The sequence below is a fragment of the Sminthopsis crassicaudata genome, chromosome 2 (assembly GCF_048593235.1).
Source record: "Sminthopsis crassicaudata isolate SCR6 chromosome 2, ASM4859323v1, whole genome shotgun sequence".
NCBI lineage: Eukaryota > Metazoa > Chordata > Mammalia > Dasyuromorphia > Dasyuridae > Sminthopsis > Sminthopsis crassicaudata.
This window is the reverse complement of record NC_133618.1, coordinates 121,002,519-121,021,636: the sequence shown is the minus strand read 5'-3', so window position 1 is coordinate 121,021,636 and position 19,118 is coordinate 121,002,519. Positions and strand designations below refer to the sequence as shown.

The window sequence follows — 19,118 nt, the reverse complement described above, 5'->3', positions numbered from 1 at the left end:
CTATGAGATCCTTTATTTAAATGGATAATTTTTCCTTTTTAGGTAGAATATCTGGTTTGGGAAGAAGATATTAAAAATGGGAAAATTTCATTAGCAAAAATGGAGTTAGAGAAGAGACAACTACAGGAGAGATTTACAGATTTAGAAAAGGTAAATGTTAAAATAGAACAAATTTTAAATTTCATGGAATCTTAAGATTTGAGATGGATGACCATGGACAATTTTAAATAAGACGTAGTGAAGAAGATGAAATTGGAGGATGTTTGCCCCAAGTTTTGGAAAATAAGTAACTGTTTATGTTACACGATAATTCAGACAGGCAAATGGATGGTTGGGGTATCACCTGTTAAAATTATATTGCTCAGGCAACCTCTACAGTTATTAGAATTCCTCCAAAATTAAAAAAAAAATTACATTTAAGTGTTATAAGGGATAATCTTGATTTGCTGAGAGGAGCCTATGCAAAATTAAATATTTTGTCATGTTTAGATCATAAGTTTTAAAAGCTGGAAGGGACTTGAGATATCCCTTCACTTTATATAGGAGAAAACTGAGGCCTAGATAGTTAACTTTCCCATAATCACACAAAGTAAGCACTGGCATTTGTACCTGGATCCTGTAACTCATAGATAGTGCTTTTTTGTCCATATGAATAAGTGAAAGTACAGCTCTTTTGTGGGAGGGAAGAAGTGTTTTTATAAGCTAAAGGGAATAAAACATCTAAATTTATATTTAATGTAACATTCTGATCGAGAATTCAGAAGCCTGAGTGCTTAGGAGAGATCCTTATTCCTCTATGTTACCATTTTGTTTGGATAACTCACTTAATCTCTGGGTCTTAATTTTATCATTTGCAATATGGAGATCATAATACATATCCTTTCTACTCCTCAGTGTCTTTGGGAGATAAGATAATTTTTATGGCAACAGTTTCAAAACTGTTAACTACTCTGATGCAAGGTATTATTGGTATGGAATTATAACTCTTTGTTTCAAATGATAAAACATGACAAAGCAATAAATCATATCTCTAATATGTAGCAGTTGGATAGTTAAACTTATATTTTGTTCCACCTTAAATCCAGCTTACTTTTTCCTTATCCCGCCATAGCTCCCCCCAAAATACCCTGCTTCAGAAAGTCTGTTTAAAGAACATGAACTATCTCAAATAATGTATTTGTAAAGTACTTCACACAGTGCCTGATATATAGTAGGCACTTAATAAATGCTTATTCTCTTTTCTTCCCTCCCATTAATTTTTCATTTAGAATGTTCATTTGTAATGTTCTTTAATAGGAAAAAAGTAATATGGAAATAGACATGACATACAAACTGAAAGTTATACAACAAAGCTTGGAACAGGAAGAAGCAGAACATAAAGCTACAAAAGCACGGTTAGCAGATAAGAATAAGATATATGAATCTATCGAGGAGGCTAAGTCTGAAGCTATGAAGGGTATGTATTTTAATCTAGGATGCTTTCCAACTTTTCCTAAAAGAAAATCAACTTTTGTGATCTGAAGATAATTTCTGTATTTTATAACAGTATACTAGAAATATACATGCTGAAACAGTTATGTTCCACAGCTTTTTTTTTTCCTTTTTAAAGTGTGTTTCCATGTTTAATTGATCTTGGATTGTTTGCAATCTAGAGGAGGGGAGAAATGGAGAAAGAGGAATAAAAATTTGAAACATAAGATTTTGCAAGGGTGAATGTTGAAAACTATCTTTGCATATGTTTTGAAAAATAAAAAGTTACTGTATGAAAAAAGAAAAAAACTTAAAAATAAATATTTAAATATTTCAGATGTAAAAAATTGTATATAATTTGAAAAACAAACATCTAGATCTTTAGGTCTTAAAAAGAGTTTTAATAATTTCTTAGTATTCATCTGTCACAAACATAGATTTATAGAATGCGAGTTGCTAGAATTAGAACTATATTTTACATTCATTGATAATTCTTTCAGCATTATGAAGCTATTATATTATTTATTGTTTTATTTATTTAACTTAAAGTTATTATGAACCATATTGGGTTTTTGTTTGTTTGTTTGTTTTTTGTTTTTCCCTGAGGCTAGGGTTAAGTGACTTGCCCAGGTTACACAGCTAGGGAGTGTTAAGTGTCAAGAGATTTTAAGATTTTAAGTGTCAAGAGAGTGTCAAGAGTGTTGAGTATTAAGTGTTAAGAGATCAGATTTGAATTCAGGGCTGGTGCTCTATTCACTGCGCCACCTATCTGCTCCCAAACTATATTGTTTTGATTTAGGATTCTTATTCTGAAATTAAAGTCAGTTTGATGACTTCTGGAATTTCCTCCTAGTCTTAGTTGTTTCGAATTCATATACTTTAGAGTAATTTAAAGTTTGGTCCAGAGCAATTAATTACTAATTACATCTCAGAAAACACAATATGAGATAAAACATTTATATGTTCTATTTTGTTCCATAGAAACCATATTTATGGCTATACACAATTACCATATGGTAGTTATTCTTGCTTAGATGAATTAATGAATGTATAAGCATTGAGATTATTGCTAGCTATTTTATTTTGGACAGATGTCCAAGCAACATTATAGTAGAATTCATTTGTAATGTGTTAACTTCTCTCTTCTCCCCTTCTAGCTACTAAGAATATAAGTTGTAAAAATAATTTCTGATTGTATTGGTAGTGGAAATTTCCTCACTTGGAGCATCTTACATTGATAAAATCCTAGATCCATTCAAAAACACTTGTGAATCATTGATGAGTAGGGACAGTGTTTTATTGAGTATTCTTGTGTTTTTGATTAAGGATTTGAGTATCTGACATTCTGATATTTGTTTAATTATAAATATATTTTTAAAATAATTACTGTATATAACTATCTCTACTTAAGATTCTATTATGGAGTGACAGTTGAAAAATTACTCATTTTTCCTTCATTTGAGTAAGTTGTATGGTTATGTTTAGAAGTTGTAATCATCTATCAAAAGCTATTAAGTTCAAATATATTGATATTGTTATGATTACTATTTTATTACATTTGATAATACTGTTATAAAATTATATTTTGGCGGAAACAAGCCACTTAAAAGATAAATGAAGAAGGGATGGTGACTCTGAGATTTTTTTTATAGCTTTTTATTTACAAGATATATGCATGGGTAATTTTTCAGCATTGATCTTTGCAAAACCTTCTGTTCCAACTTTTCCCCTCCTTCCCCTCACTCCTCCTCCTGATGGCAGGTAGATCAATACATGTTAAATGCAATATCTTCATACATATCCATACAGTTATTTTGCTATACAAGAAGAATCAGACTTTGAAATAAGATAAAATTAACCTGAGAAGGAAAACAGAGGAGTTGGAAATGCTATGTAGTGTATCACACTCATTTCCCAGAGTTTTTTCCCTGGGTGTAGTTGGTTCTATTCATTATTGAATGGATGGAACTGATTTGGTTCATATCATTGAAGAATGGCTCTGAGATTTTAAGAAAAATTTGTGAATAAGGGATTAAGGAGACATATTAGAGAAGCTTAGAAGAGTTGGATCATTTAATGAACATTCACAGGCAAAATTAGTAATTATAAACTCGGTCTTTTTCAAGTTATCTTTCAAACTATGTAACTTTGTAATTGCCATAATCAGTATTAAAAAGAGGAATTGAATATAGTTCATTTTCATTTAGGATATTTTGATGTTTTGTTAGGATCTTTGAAAAAATATTGAACTAGGATCTCAAGGAAAGATGAAATGAAAATAAGTCTTATTTCTTTATCATTTCTCACTGTTTAATTTAAATTGTGGTGTGATGAAGATTCCAGTCTGGTTTAATCATAGAACAACTTGCATTAAGTGCTGAATATCAGACAAAATTAATTTCTTTATTAAGACCCCACCAAGATAAGAGAACCAACAAGCTCCAATATATTAAATGAGACAGAATTTCAAGAGTATTGAGAACATTTTCAGAATGACTGGATAATACATCTTCATGTATTTACATTTGGATTTGATAAACTCAGTGTCTTTTGTGTATGTAATCAAAGATAATTTCCATTTAAAGCTTTAAAATCTGGATATTCAGAAATGAGAGGTGGATTGACATACATCACCATTTTAGCTTTAATATTGAATTTTATTATAATGGAACTATCTAGTCCAAATGAATGTAGTTGTCCAAGAAAAAAGTGGCCATGTCTTCACTGAGGCTAAATACCAGCTAGGCATGGTAAAAGAAAAGATTCCTAATATGTCCTGTATATTCCTGCTCTGGTCAAGGAGAAAGTGATGAAATAACCTTTGCATTGTTGTGATTAGATCAGGTTTTCTCTAGAGGAATGGAAGTGATGGGTTTGGACTTCTGTATACATATCTAGAGTAGAATGCTCAGGCTAGAGAAATGCTACTTAATCCACCCTCATTTTGAATCATGAATCACAGGAGGTATAGTTCCTTCTTTTAATGCTACCAAAGATAAACACATAATTTCAGTTAAGTAGGAACTATTTTGTTTAAGATAGACTTGTTTCATATTATATCATAACGTAAAGGATCAATGTGATTATAACTACGTGTAGGCAAATTGTAGTTAGGATAAACATCAAAAGGTAATCTCATTTATATTGTTAATGCTTCTGTGCAATCCATAAAAGATTTTTAGGATAAAATAATTTTTGAGTAGAAGGGAAAAGCTCTTTGTGAAAAATATAATAGAAGTTATGTAACAAGCATAGGAATATTTTTAACACCAAAATTAGGGTGGGGGGTGGGAGCTACCAGCAAATGGCTTCTACTTTTTTTTTTCCAAGCAATTGGGGATGTCAAAATTTTGGAAACCTATAAAGAGTTATTTAAATCATCTTAGGAAATTATAGGGTTAGACAAACAGAATTCTCAGTGACTTCCTACTAAATTGAATGATTATTGAAATAAAACAAAACTTACATCATTTCAGATTATATGAACTAGAAGATCGATGAGAATTTTAAATATTTGGAAATTGAATAGGCAAATAGGAACACCTTTTGAAAAATGGACATTAATAGTATTCAGACTATTGCCTTTTATGTAAAATTTTGCAATAAGTTAAAGCCAAATCTCTGTGCTGGATATGATGTTGCATGTGTGTAATCTCTGCTACAGGAAGAGTGAGTTAGCAGATGTCTGAAGTTTGGTAGTTCTGAGCTACAATGAGATAATAAGCCAGTTGATTGTTTGTACTTTATAGAGTAGCCACAGAGGTCCAGCAGATTGGCTAGGGATAGAAAAATCATGAACCAGCCCCAGTCAGAAATAGAACTGCAATCCTAGATGAATTAGTGAAGCCCGGCATTCCCTCTCCCCCCCCCCCCCCCTTTTTAGATTCCATTTTGTTCAAATTGATTCATTATTCTAATAATTTCTTCTCTTTCCTTCTCCTTGCCATGCCCCAATAGAAATGGAGAAGAAACTCCTAGAGGAAAGAACTTTAAAGCAAAAGGTGGAAAACCTTCTCTTGGAAGCTGAAAAAAGATGTTCACTATTAGACTGTGATCTCAAACAGTCTCAACAGAAAGTCAATGAACTCTTGAAACAGAAGGACAAACTACTTTTAGATTCCATTTTGTTCAAATTGATTCATTATTCTAATAATTTCTTCTCTTTCCTTCTCCTTGCCATGCCCCAATAGAAATGGAGAAGAAACTCCTAGAGGAAAGAACTTTAAAGCAAAAGGTGGAAAACCTTCTCTTGGAAGCTGAAAAAAGATGTTCACTATTAGACTGTGATCTCAAACAGTCTCAACAGAAAGTCAATGAACTCTTGAAACAGAAGGACAAACTAAATGAGGATGTAAGAAGGATTTTTATAAGTGTTGAATGTTAAAATTATTTTAAAATATGAAATAATCCCTGTTTGTATATGCTTTACAATTATGATAATGTATTATGGTATAATACTGTACATCTATTTTGGAAGATTCAGACTGTATGTTGAGAATATGGTAGAATAAAGGGCAAGTAGGACATATCTTGCCTTGCTTATTAGCCCTATTTGCAAAGTCAGTATGATCATACGCTACTTACTTAATGGGATTACTATAAAAAAGTACTTTTTAAGCCTTAAAAGACTCTTTAAATATCACTACTTATTATTTTCAGTTTCTTTTTCAAATTAGTAATTGACTATAAGACCTTTCATTTTGGGAAGAAAAACTTTTCCCCCAAATTCACTTAAATATAAAAATAATTTTAACATTGAATGTATAATTAAGAATAACAGGAAAATCTTTGTTCTTTGTCATTTATCATCTTTATTTGGTAAGGAAATTACTCATATTTATCTAATGTATCAAGGTGGGAAATTGTTTTTTAGGTCAGGAATTTGACCTTAAAAATAGAACAAGAAACACAAAAGCGCTGCCTCACACAAAATGACCTGAAGATGCAAACACAACAAGTCAACACACTGAAAATGTCTGAAAAACAAATGAAACAAGAAAATAATCATCTTATGGAAATCAAAATGAGTCTGGAAAAGCAAAATATTGAACTTCGGAAGTAAGTAAATTTTGGCATCTCTTACACATTCAATGTCCTATTCGTGGGTTATCCTTAAAATACAGAGTGACTTTGGTAGAGTAGGAAGAAGGGTTATTGTGATTTTAGAATAGTTTATGACATTCATTCAAATGAGCCAATTTGAAAACCCCTTTTATATAGTTTTCACAAAAATGAACAGAAATTTAATATCAGGATTCCTAAGAATTTTTAATGTACTATATAAATGGAAATAATATAGCCAGTTTAATTCCATTTGACTCAACAGTGATTGGTCAGCTCTAGTAGATTTTTATTTTCAAAATAAGTGTTCTCTCAATTTTTACCAAAATAAAAATGAATAAAATAGTTTGTCAGTTTCATTCGAAGGAAATCAGTAGGAGGTTTTCTCTAATCTTTGGTGATTGCTCTGATTCTTTAGGTTTTTAAAGTAATACAAAAGCACACATGACATTTTAAAATTTAATAGAGAAAAATTCATTGCTTATTAATCTAAATTACATTTAGGAGGTCTCTGCTTTTCATTATTACTTTTATGTAATAAAAATTTATGATGTTTTATTCCTATGACCCTTTCAAATATATAGTAGTGCAAGTATAGTAAGTATTGGGTGAGGAATGTCTTTTGCCAGTGTATATCTGCACCTTTTCTATGAAACTTAAAATATTAAAAAGTTACCTGAGACACTAAATATGTGGCAAAAGAGAAGTTGTATCTAGGTCTTTTAACCTATAGCTGACTTATTGTCTACCACTTCATACTGCCTTTGAAAGTAGTATTGCCAGACTTTGGATGGGGAAGCTGAGTTTCTCTAAAGTAACCAGGTTATTGGATGACAAAATTGGCATTTTGTATAATGTTAGGATCTCCACTTCTTCATCAGAGCAAAAGTTGAATGAATGGCTGCATCATTTCCTTCTAACTTTTTATTTAGATTGTTAAAACTAAATTATTAGATTGTAGTTTATCCTTTATATGATTAGCCTTCTGTGAGATATTATCACTCATTAATTGTGTGACCTAAGTCAATTCATTTCACTTCTCTAGATCTGTTTCATTCCATTTCTCCTCCCCTTCCCCCGGGGTTAAGTGACTTGCCCAGGGTAACATAGCTAGGAAGTGTTAAAATGTCTGAGACCAGATTTGAACTTGGGTCCTCCTGAATTCAAGGCTGGTGTTCTATCCACTGCGCCACCTAGCTGCCCCAATCTGTTTCATTCTAAAATGAGAGAGCTGAGCTAGATAATCCTATGATCATATTGCTATGCATTGTCAGTATATGTGTTACTGAATATAAATTATGTTGTAATAGAGAACGGCAAGATGCAGATGGACAAATGAAAGAGCTCCAAGATCAGCTTGAGGCAGAACAATATTTCTCAGTAAGTACCAAATATTTCATTGAAAAGCTGTCTCATATTTTTGGTTGATAGGACTTTTTACTCTTTCTATGAAGCTGGAAGATAACGTTGGTTTTTTTTGTTTGTTTGTTTTTTTAACCTATGGAATAAGTCATTTCCATAGATTTAAGTTAAAATTTTTTTTTTTTTACCAAGCCAAATTTTATTTTATATAGCTTACTGTTCCCTTCAAGTTAAGGGGGGGTAATCACTATCATTAATATAGAAATAATGTAGTCATTGAGAGTTTGTTTGTTTATTTTTAATGAAAAAGTTCACAGTTGTAATGATATTTTAGGCCATTATCAATAGAATATGTTTCTACAGTTCTTCCAATGTCTTCCCACTATGAAATTAATAGTGGTATATGTATACCAACACATATGTACTCTTTGGTCTAGAATTCTTTGTTTGGCGTTATCTATATACACGTTGAAAATAATCCAAAAGGTTGACTTCAAAAAAAAATCAGTGTACATAAACGATTTAATTGATCTTTATTTCCTAAGAAGTAACTTCAAACAATGAACAATTATAAAGTCTTAAAAACTGGAAAATCCTCTTTAACTGTTCTAGTCCTTCCAAACTTAAACATATGGATGGATGGATGGATGGATGTATATATAAAATTTCATTAGTTTTTTCCTTATTATTGTTTGATTTTATTACCATTCACTAAAATGAATGTATCAGCTTTGAGGTATGACTAAATCTAAATATCTTAGTGAAGTTTTAAAGAGGATTCTATTTACAGAGATTAGTATGGTTGGGAAGGTCATGGGAAGAGGAAAAAGCAGTGATTTAGACCAAAATTTTCCTAGTAAATGCTATAGTTATATCAAGACACTTTTATTTATAATTTTAAAACAGATGGAAAAATTACATGTTACCCAATTAATTTTTCTTATTACATATACATTTCTTCATTGTGGAAATGAATTCTTTATACTATCCAAAGTTCAGTATTTGTTTGAATAAGTATTTAATTCAGAAATCATAAAACAGTATTTTATTATTGGAAAGAAATTGAACTGGAAGAATTTCAAAGAAAAAGAATTGGAAGAAATTCAAAGTCAGTCCAACCCATATCTGAACAAGAATTCCTTCTGCAGCAGTTATAATAAGTAGTCATCTAGTCTTCACTTCAAGACTTTCAGTCACAGAGAACTCATTCATTGACTGCAGATTGAACATATTTTACTTTTGGACAGTTGTAACATTACAGAGTTTTCACTAATATGAAGCATCAATGTGCTTCTGCAACTTTCAACTATCGTTTCTAATTTTTCACTTTAGTACTTCAAAACATCTCCATTAGACAAGACCCATGTAACTGCATTCACCAAGCATCTTCCATTCTGAGTCAAATACCCAGAAATATAAATATAAATAGCCTATTAGCCTACCAAAACTTTTCTGCTATAATCCTTGAATCATGTGATATAGGTATCTCCTACCTGAGACAAAATTTGCTGAAATCATAGCTCCATTTACCATTTCTAGGTCCTAGAAAAGTACCATTAGCCAGTTATTGTTGTTTTTGATCATAGGGAAACTAGGAATATCTTGAGTCATTCTAAAAATAGAAAGCTAAGTCTTATTCTTTGTGACAGTAATGATGGCTTTTTGTTTTTTGTGCTTATATTTTGAAATTTAGACTTTATATAAAACACAAGTTCGAGAGCTTAAAGAAGAATGTCAAGAGAAGACTAAGCTTTGCAAAGAAATGCAGCAGAAGAGCCAGGAATTACAGGATGAAAGGTGAGGGTTAAATTCTGTTCTCCAGCAAGACAAGGAGCAGCACAAAAAGAAAACTAAAGCAAGCTGAATTCATAGTCACTCAGCAAGCATTTATTACACACCTGTTATGTGCCAGTGGGATAGGGAGAAACAAAATATATGTTTCTGTTACCTTGCTGTATCTCTAAAAATACAGGGACTCCTTGGCTGCACAGCTTGAGATCACCTTGACAAAAGCTGATTCAGAACAGCTAGCTCGTTCTATTGCTGAAGAACAGTATTCTGATTTGGAAAAAGAAAAGATCATGAAAGAGTTGGAAATTAAAGAGATGATGGCTCGACATAAACAAGAACTTGCAGAAAAAGATGCTACGATAGCATCAGTAAGTAAATTATCTCTCTTAAAATTTTTAATTTAGTAAATTTGATATTATTTCATTAAAAATCTTTTCCAGAGAAATTCTAAAAATTTTACGGTTTTAAGCAAATATTACTTATTTAACACATTACTTATTTAACTCAACTCCCTCATAATAATTCAATAAAAATTTCAGGAAGAGTCTGAACAATGACAGTGAAGATGCAGAGGAATCTGGCAGTGATCTAATCTAAAAAGAGAACATTTATCTTGGAATTAGGAGACCTAAATTTGAAACTAATTTTGATATTTACTTTTGGTGTGGTCCCAAGTAATTAATTTATGTAAGATTTACTTTTCTTGTGTTTTAAATTGGGCTAATTATATATAGTCTCCCTTAAAAAGCAGAAAGGAAAGCACTTTGTAAATTACACAAGTACTGTATAAGTGAAGTATATTCTTATGAAGTAGAGAAATTTTTATGTTTATTTTTCTCCAAAAGCACATTTTTAAAAGAACCTTTAAGCTAGTTTGGAAATGTTAGAAAAAAACTAAGCAGAACTACTTTATATAAGCAGATCAAATTTTTTTCCTCCATCCATTCTTAGGCTTTGGTGTTACCTGAATAAAAATAAAAACAAATTATTTCATTTAAGCAATGTAACAATTTTTGTTAATGTTCAGTGAAATTTAGAATTCAATCCATCAAATTCTTCTCAATTATGTTTATTTACTGCCCCCCCTTTTTTTTAATATTATTACTGCCAAATTACATATTATAAATCTATTTAACACTGCATATCACAAAAGAGAGAAGCTTTGATATGTCTTTCTTATTAAAGCTCTAAAGAAGAGGTGTAGATGGAGAAGGATGAAAGATTAAGGGATAAAATGTTTTTGTTGCAGAGTAGGTAGGTGGTGCAGTTAGATACAGCACCAGCCCTGAAGTCAGGAGGACGAGAGTTCAAATCTGGTCTCAGACACTTAACACTTCCTGGCTGTGTGACCCTGGGCAAGTCACTTAACCCCAATTGACTCAGCAAAAATACAAACAAAAAAAAGTTTTCATTGTTTGCTCAGTTTTCATTTGTGTCTGACTTTGTGACCTTATAAAATATTTTTAGAAAATGTATGAATAAAGCAAAATATTAAAAGAGAAAATTTACATACACAATCTTAAAATAGGCTTAAAAGATAAAGGCATAAAATTTTATTTGGAACCCAAGAGGTTTAGGATTATGGTTCTCGAATACTTAATATTTTTTCAAACCACTTCTGAGATCCCCAGAAATGATCTTACTCATATGGTTGTTATTTCTCCCCTCCTTCAAGAAGCCTACTTGAAGTCAAAAGTCACATAATTTTATTTCCAAAACTTTTGAGATCAGAGGAGTCTTCATTAGGTTTTAACATGTATTTTAATGAGAAAAAGAAGTCATTTGAATAGTAACATTTTCACTGGAAACAGAGAGGTAAAAATGAGTTTCCAGAAGTTTCCTCCAAAGGAGGAATAGAAAAGAAATGACAAATGAAAATAAAAACGTTTTAGCAGCTAATTAGAATTTAAGGTATTTTACTTTTTTTTTTTTTTCCCTCCATTTTCTAGCTTGAGGAGGCTAATAGGACACTAACTAGTGATGTGGCTAATCTTGCAAATGAGAAGGAAGAACTGAATAATAAAGTTAAGGAAGTCCAAGAGCGTATGTATTGATTAGAAATTAAAATATATTTTTATTTTGCTTTAGGTCTCCTAAAGTTTATTTTAAATAAAATTTTTATAAGCAAACTGAATTTTTTTTTTTTATTTTCAGAAATCTCAAGGTTGAAAGATGAAGAAACAAATATATCAGTTATTAGAACACAATTTGAGAAACAACTATTAAATGAAAGAACACTGAAAACTCAGGTAAGTGTAATAAAAATATAAGGATATTCTGGATGTTTGTTTTATGTTAATTTTTTGTGGATAATGAAACTTTTTAATATGTATTTTTTTATTAGTTTTTAATTAATAAAGGCTCTGTGGTGTAGAGGTTATTTCCAGTATGTTGTTTATGACATAGCTGTATTTCATTTGTATTTAATCCTTTTCCTACATAGATATTCATGGAGTAACCCATGATTTATTGAGTTGAAATAAATTATCTTAATTAGGTTAAAAATCTTAAGGTTTTTATTGTAAACTCATTTAACTTTTTCCGTTTGAGAATTTATATAGTGACTTATGTCTTCATGGAGGACTTGTGTTAGTATTTCTAAGACAGTATTTTTCACAGAAGACTTAAATCTGGAACTTTAAAGATCACCTTAATCTTCATTTTCATTTCATAAGGAGAAAACATTCCTAAATACACTCAAAGATAGTTTTCAACATTCACCCCCTGCAAAACCTTATGTTCCAAACTTTTCTCCCCTCCCTACCTCCTCCCACCCTAAACAGAAAGTAATCCAACATAGCTCAAATATGTGCAGTTCTTCTAAACATATTTCCACATTTATTATGCTACACAAGAAAAATCAGATCAAAAAGGGAAAGGGGGAGAAAGGGGAAAAAAAAAAACAAACAAGGAAATAACAACAACAAAAAAGGTGAAAATACTATATAATTCACACTCAATTCCCCCAGTCTTCTTCCTGGATGCAGATGGCGCTCTCTATCACAAGTCTATTGGAATTAGCCTGAATTACTTCATTGTTGAAAAGAACCACATCCATCAAAGTTAATCATTGAATAATCTTATTGTTGCTGTGTACAGTGTTCTCCTGGTTCTGCTCATTTCACTTAGCATCAGTTCATTTAAATCTCTCCAGGTCTCTGTGATTGTTTCTTATAAAACAATAATATTCCATAACATTCATATACCATAACTTATACAGCTATTCTCCAGCTGATGGAGATCCAGTGATGAGTGATGTTTTCACATAGTTTCCAATTCCTTGCCACCAGAAAAAGGGCTGCTACAAGCATTTTTACACCTGTGGTTCTTTTTCCCTTTTTTACGATCTCTTTGGGATACAGGCCCAGTAGAAATACTGCTGGATCAAAGATATGCACAGTTTGTGAGCTCTTGGGCATAATTCCAAATTGTTCTCCAGAACAGTTGGATCAGTTCACAACTTGACCAACAATGTGTTAGTGTCCCAGGAGAAAATAAGTCTTGAGAAGTCATGTTCAATTGTTGAATGACTCATTTTACATAATCAAGTTTAGTTCACTGAGAATCTTTTTTAAACTACTGACCATTCTACATGCTCTTAAGTTGATAAGTGTTAATAAGTTTCAGACAAAGCTTCTTCTTTTATGGAGATTTTTTCTGTTGTAGAATTGAAAGTGGTAAGAAGGAAAGTGGGACCAGTCCTGTCTTTAAATAGTAATGCTAGAACTCTTAGAAAACTTCTAAGGGACAGCAATAAGGTTTTGGTTGGGACATAATTGGGAGCAAATGAAGATGATTGGAATTTACATATTCTGGTACTTAATAATAAGAATACTTAATGTAAGAATAAAGGCATCTTTTTAAAAAAGTTGTAGATAGTACTTTATGGCTTATTATGTGATATGGAGGATGTTTCAAGTATTTGTATCATGGATAGTGGGCTATATGGAAAACAATAGACAGTAAACAGTTTTACTTTTTGTCCCTTCTAGGCTGTGAATAAATTGGCTGAGATTATGAATCGAAAAGAACCTCCCAGACGGGGTGCTGATACAGATGTGAGAAGGAAAGAGAAGGAGAACAGAAAGCTACATATGGAATTAAAATCAGAACGTGAAAAATTAACTCAGCAAATGATCAAATATCAGAAAGAATTAAATGAAATGCAAGCTGTAAGAATTGTTTTTAAGGAAATTTTCTTGGTGGTTGGATATTTTTCATTGCTAATCTGTTTCAGAAAATATTGCTTCAAGAATAAATAAGCTAGTTCAATAAATTATATGTCACGTGTAGGGCAGTGAGTCATAACAAATAGAATGCTGAGTTCAGATCTCATTCCCTTCCCTTTCTCCATTTATTTGTTCTAAGACACTGACCAAGTCATTTAACCTGTGTGCTGCAGGCATTGTCTATTTAAGTTATGGACAAATTGTAACTTTATGTTTGGTAGAGTGCATGCACAAAGCAAACACATACACACACCCTCTTTTTGCATATTACCATAATGTAATTTTGAGCAAAAATTTTTTTCTTTTACAGCAAATAGCTGAAGAAAGCCAAATTCGAATTGAATTGCAAATGACACTGGACAGTAAAGACAGTGATATTGAACAGCTTCGATCACAACTCCAGGCCTTACATATTGGCCTGGATAGTTCGAGTATAGGCAGTGGACCAGGAGAAGCTGAAGCAGATGATGGGTTCCCAGGTACAGGTTTGTTTTCAGCGCTTTTAATTATTTTTATAAAAAGACTTCTAACCCAAAATCAAAATCATATGATTGATTTATCTCAAGGCTTGTGACATTTTTTTTTTTTCCCAGCTAGGTGTCAATGCCAGGAAATTTATATAGAAGTAAACATAGCTTGGTTCTATCATTTTCCATCATTTAATTTTTTTTGATACTTCTGCTAATATTTTTTAAAAAGGAAAACTAATTCACTTTCACTTTTATTTTAATAGCTTGTGTAATATAGTAACCAATTTTTTAAAAGCTGTTCAATGTCTGATTTTTATGTTAACTTTTTTTTTTTTTTTTTTTTGCACTTTTCCTTTCTTTTATGTTGGGTATTTAGTCCATATTACTCAGTCACATACTATGGAATCCATGTCTTTCACCTATCAACGTTCTTCTACCTCTCTCAATATTGCTACTAAGCCTTCCAGTTCTCACATGCTTCTCGACTCTGATTCTGACTCAGAGGAAGAATCCTTATCTTGTGCACCTATTTCTTCGGAACCTGATAGTGCAGGTGACATCCTGAAAACCATTTCACTTATGGATTGTTTTTTCTCCTTCTAATGCTTTTGAAACATTTTCATAACATTATATGCACTAACTCTTCTAGACTTTCATTAGACCTACTAAAAATGCTACATGCAACAAAGAATTATTTAAATATTTTTCTAACCTATTAATCATAAAATAGGTTTTAAAACTCAATTCCTTTTCCAACTTGCTACCATGTGGAAACTGGATTGTCTTGATTTTGCAAGAGAAATAGGAAAATGGCATGGCTTCAAAGCTCCTGGAATTTCTGAGTTATTTTCAGACAAATGAATATGAATATGAATGTTTGATCACAGTTTAAAGATACAGAACTTTTTTGTGATCGATACATGCACACAATAAGCATATTCACTACTTATATCCTCAGCTTAGTGGGACTGGGTACTGTGAGGGATATGAAAGAATTACTATGTGGTCTGTGCACTAAAAAAACTTACAACCTTAGTGGGGAGAAGATAGGTAAACATTTCAGTATTTTAACAGGGATTTATATTCTTATGTATAGTCTTATAGTCTATTTACACATATGGATCATATGTTGTGGTAGTTTTATGATTTTGAGTTTGCTTTGGTGAAGGAAAAAAATATTCCTCACACAAAGGCTTTAATCCTTTGATCTTTAGCCTTTCTCAGTTTAGCTATGCTGGTCCTTAGATAAAAGACACTATCTATCACAAGGCTGTACTGGAAACTTTTCCAATTTGCTAGATAGAACTTATATTCTACTGTCCTAACCTTCATGTACCCAGGATCTCCACTAGATATGAAAGACATTGAAACAAGACTTGACTGGAGGATGGTATAAACACATAAAACATATATGTGTATACACACATATAATCCAAGGCAGTATGTAATTCAGAACATAAATTTCTAAGTGTGAGAGTTAAATTTTAGATCAATTCTATTGAATTGATCTAATGAATTTTGTCAAGTGAACTAACTACAGTGAAATGCATTTTTTTTTTCATTTTCTCCTAATAGTTTGTCCTCATTCCTTACTAAGATAATTAGTATAAATCATTAAGAAAATGTCATTTTAAGTACCAACTTTGATTTTTTTTTTTAAGTAAAATATTAGTTAATCCTAAAATCATAAGGTCATCTAGTATTTCAGCCTCTTTGTTTCAGTAAGTGATGAGGTCTAATACCAGGGAATTAAAACTGTATTTCCTTTTAAAACTTCAGTGGGGTTCTATATTTTGCAAAATCTCTGTACAAATGTCATTTCTCGTTTAAAAAAAAAAAACTATGAATGAATAGCAACTTCCTTTTTTATTTTCATGGCCAGTGTTTTCCAGCCTTTTTTAAAGGTGTATTATCTTCAGTGGAAATTTCTATTACAACTAAAGTTAAGTATTTCCAACATGATAGTTATCTTTTCCCCCCACTTAATAGTATTTTTTTTTCCAATTACATATAAAGATAGTTTTGAACATTCATTTTTTAAATTCTGATGGCATTTTCTATCTAAAATCTGTTGGAAATTGTCTTGGATCACCGTAGTTGCTAAGAAGAGCTAAATCTATCATAATTGATCATCATATTATCATGCTGTTATTATGGACAGTGTTTACTGATTATACTCATTTCATTCAGCATCAGTTCACATTAGTCTTTTCAGGTTTTTCTGATATCAGCTGTTCATCATTACTTATAGAACAATAGTATTCCATTACATTGGAATATCACAACTTATTCAACCATTCCCTAAATGAAGCACAAGCATTCAATTTCTAGTTTCTTGCTACCACAAAAAAAGAGTTGCTATGAACATTTTTGCATATGTAGGTTCTTTTTCCTCTTTTATGATCTCTTTGAGATAATAGACCCAGTAGAGACACTATTGGATCAAAGGGTATGCACAGTATGTCCCTCAGGCATAAATCCAATTTGCTCTCCAGAATGGTTGGATCAATTCACAACTCCACCAGCAGTGCAGTTAGTGTACCAGTTTTCCCACATCCTGTTCATTTTTCATTATCTTTTCCTGTCATTTTAACTAATTTGATAGTTGTGAGGTGGTACCTTAGTTGTTTTAGTTTCCATTTCTTATCAATAGTAATTTAGAACATTTTTATATGACGGCTTTAATTTCTTCATCTGTTCATCTCCCTTGACCAGTTATCAATTGGAGAATGACTTAATCTATATTTGAGTCAGTTCTATATATTGTAAAAATTGGTCCTGTTTCAGAAACAATGGTTGTAAATACCATTTTCCAACTTTCTGCTTCTCCTCTGGTCTTGGCTGCATTGATTTTGTTTCTGAAAACATTTTTAATTTAATCAGAATTATCCATTTTGAATTTTAAAATGTTTTCTATTTCTTATTTGGTCATGAATTCCTCCCTTATCTAAAGATTTGACAGGTAAACTATCCCTTGCTCTCCTAAATTGTTATCACTTTTTATGTATAAATTATGGCCCTATTTCGACCTCATCTTCATATAAGATGTGAGATGTTGGTCTACGACTAGTTTCTGCCATACTATTTTTAAGTTTTCCTAGCAATTTTTGTCACATGAGCTCTTATTCCACAAGTTGGAGTTTTTGAATTATCAAACAGTAAAGTAGATTACTGTAATCACTGACTCTCATGCCTTGTGTACCTAGTGATATGCCACTCTATTTCTTAGCCAGTACCAATGGTTTTGATGAGCTGCTTTATAATACAATTTTACATCTAGCCTAAGGTCAAGGCCACCTTCCTTTGCATTTTTACCCCATTGATTTCCTTGACATTCTTGACCTTTGTTCTCCCAGATGAATTTTGTTGTAATTTTTTTTAACTATAAAATAACTTTTTGGAATTTAATTTAATTAATAATAAATAATTCATTAATAAATTAATTAATTTAGGTAGAATTGTCATTTTCATTATATTAGCTTGGCCTACCCATGAGCAATTGATATTTTTTCAATTGTTTAGATAAGTATTTTAATAGTATTTTATTTTTCCAAATGCATGCATAAAGGAAATTTTATTTTCTAAATACAAGATAATTTTCTACATTCATCGATATTCATCTTTGCAAAATCTTGTGTTTCAAATTTTTCTCCCTCTCCAAGGTAGCAAACAATCCAATGGAGATTAAATATGTGCAATTCTTCTAAACATATTTCCATATTCATTATGCTGCACAAGAAAAATGTTAAGTATTTAAGGAGATATGCCATCAAAATATGATTTAGTTACTAGTTTGCTAATGCTTTCTCAATATCACAAATGCACAGAACTTTTTGCCTGAGTTAAAAGAACTATAGGATGCAAGTCTGTTTTCATTGTAATGCTTTTTTTGAAATATTTTTATTTGCTTATAACAGCTATAATATTTATGGATTGTAAAAATCTGTAATGGTAAACATTGAAGAACAGATTAATCTTGCTTCATAATAACTAGATGGAAGTCCTGCATCAATAAAACTTAGAAAATATTTGTTTTTTAATTTATCATTCTTTGTCTGCAGAATCAAGATTAGAGGGATGGCTTTCATTGCCTGTACGAAACAACACAAAGAAGTTTGGATGGGTTAAAAAGGTAATTTAGTATTATATGATTAGAAATTGTAACATTATTTTCCTAAAAATAGTTTATAGGCCTCTTGCACAATTTATATAATCTTTGAGTTGTCCTTTAGTTATGATCCTTTTTTGGTCTGGACCTTGAGAAATGTTCATGCAGATATATAAGACTTAGCTGCTAATCACAGAAAATAATTGTGTTGATTGCAAAATGCAGTTGTAGCAGATGAGTTTGTACAATGATTTTGCTGCAGAAAGGGACCATTGAACATACTAAATTAGCTTCAATTCTTATTAATTAATTAGAAAATCATTGAAGAAAATCTTCAGAATGGCGCTTAAATGGGCTTTTCTTAACAGTGGAAAAACAGATTCATTGGCAGAAGAAGGAAATAGAATTTCAGCAAAAGTTTAACTTTAGTTTATTTCTTCACTTTTTTTTTGTTTACTTATATCATTTTTACATGATTATTATTTTAAAAAATTTTTTATTAAAGCTTTTTATTTTTCAAAACATTTTCTTCAACATTAGTCTTTGCAAACTTCTGTGTTCCCACACCTTCCGCTAGATGGCAAGTAGTCCAATATATGTTAAACATGATAGAAATATGTGTAAAAT

The 19,118-nt window shown here is 31.2% G+C and overlaps 1 protein-coding gene across 1 annotated transcript in view; it reads left to right on the top strand.

The window, feature by feature from the left end:
* The window catches only part of ROCK2 (Rho associated coiled-coil containing protein kinase 2), a 140,829-nt gene that overhangs the window by 110,996 nt on the left and 10,715 nt on the right, over positions 1–19,118 (top strand). Inside the window, 13 exon segments of the mRNA XM_074287116.1 lie at positions 43–59; positions 61–150; positions 1,297–1,456; positions 5,661–5,821; positions 6,344–6,528; positions 7,842–7,911; positions 9,587–9,690; positions 9,866–10,052; positions 11,634–11,727; positions 11,839–11,933; positions 13,677–13,856; positions 14,224–14,392; positions 18,445–18,515. Of these exon segments, the coding sequence (XP_074143217.1) occupies positions 43–59; positions 61–150; positions 1,297–1,456; positions 5,661–5,821; positions 6,344–6,528; positions 7,842–7,911; positions 9,587–9,690; positions 9,866–10,052; positions 11,634–11,727; positions 11,839–11,933; positions 13,677–13,856; positions 14,224–14,392; positions 18,445–18,515 (1,583 nt within the window).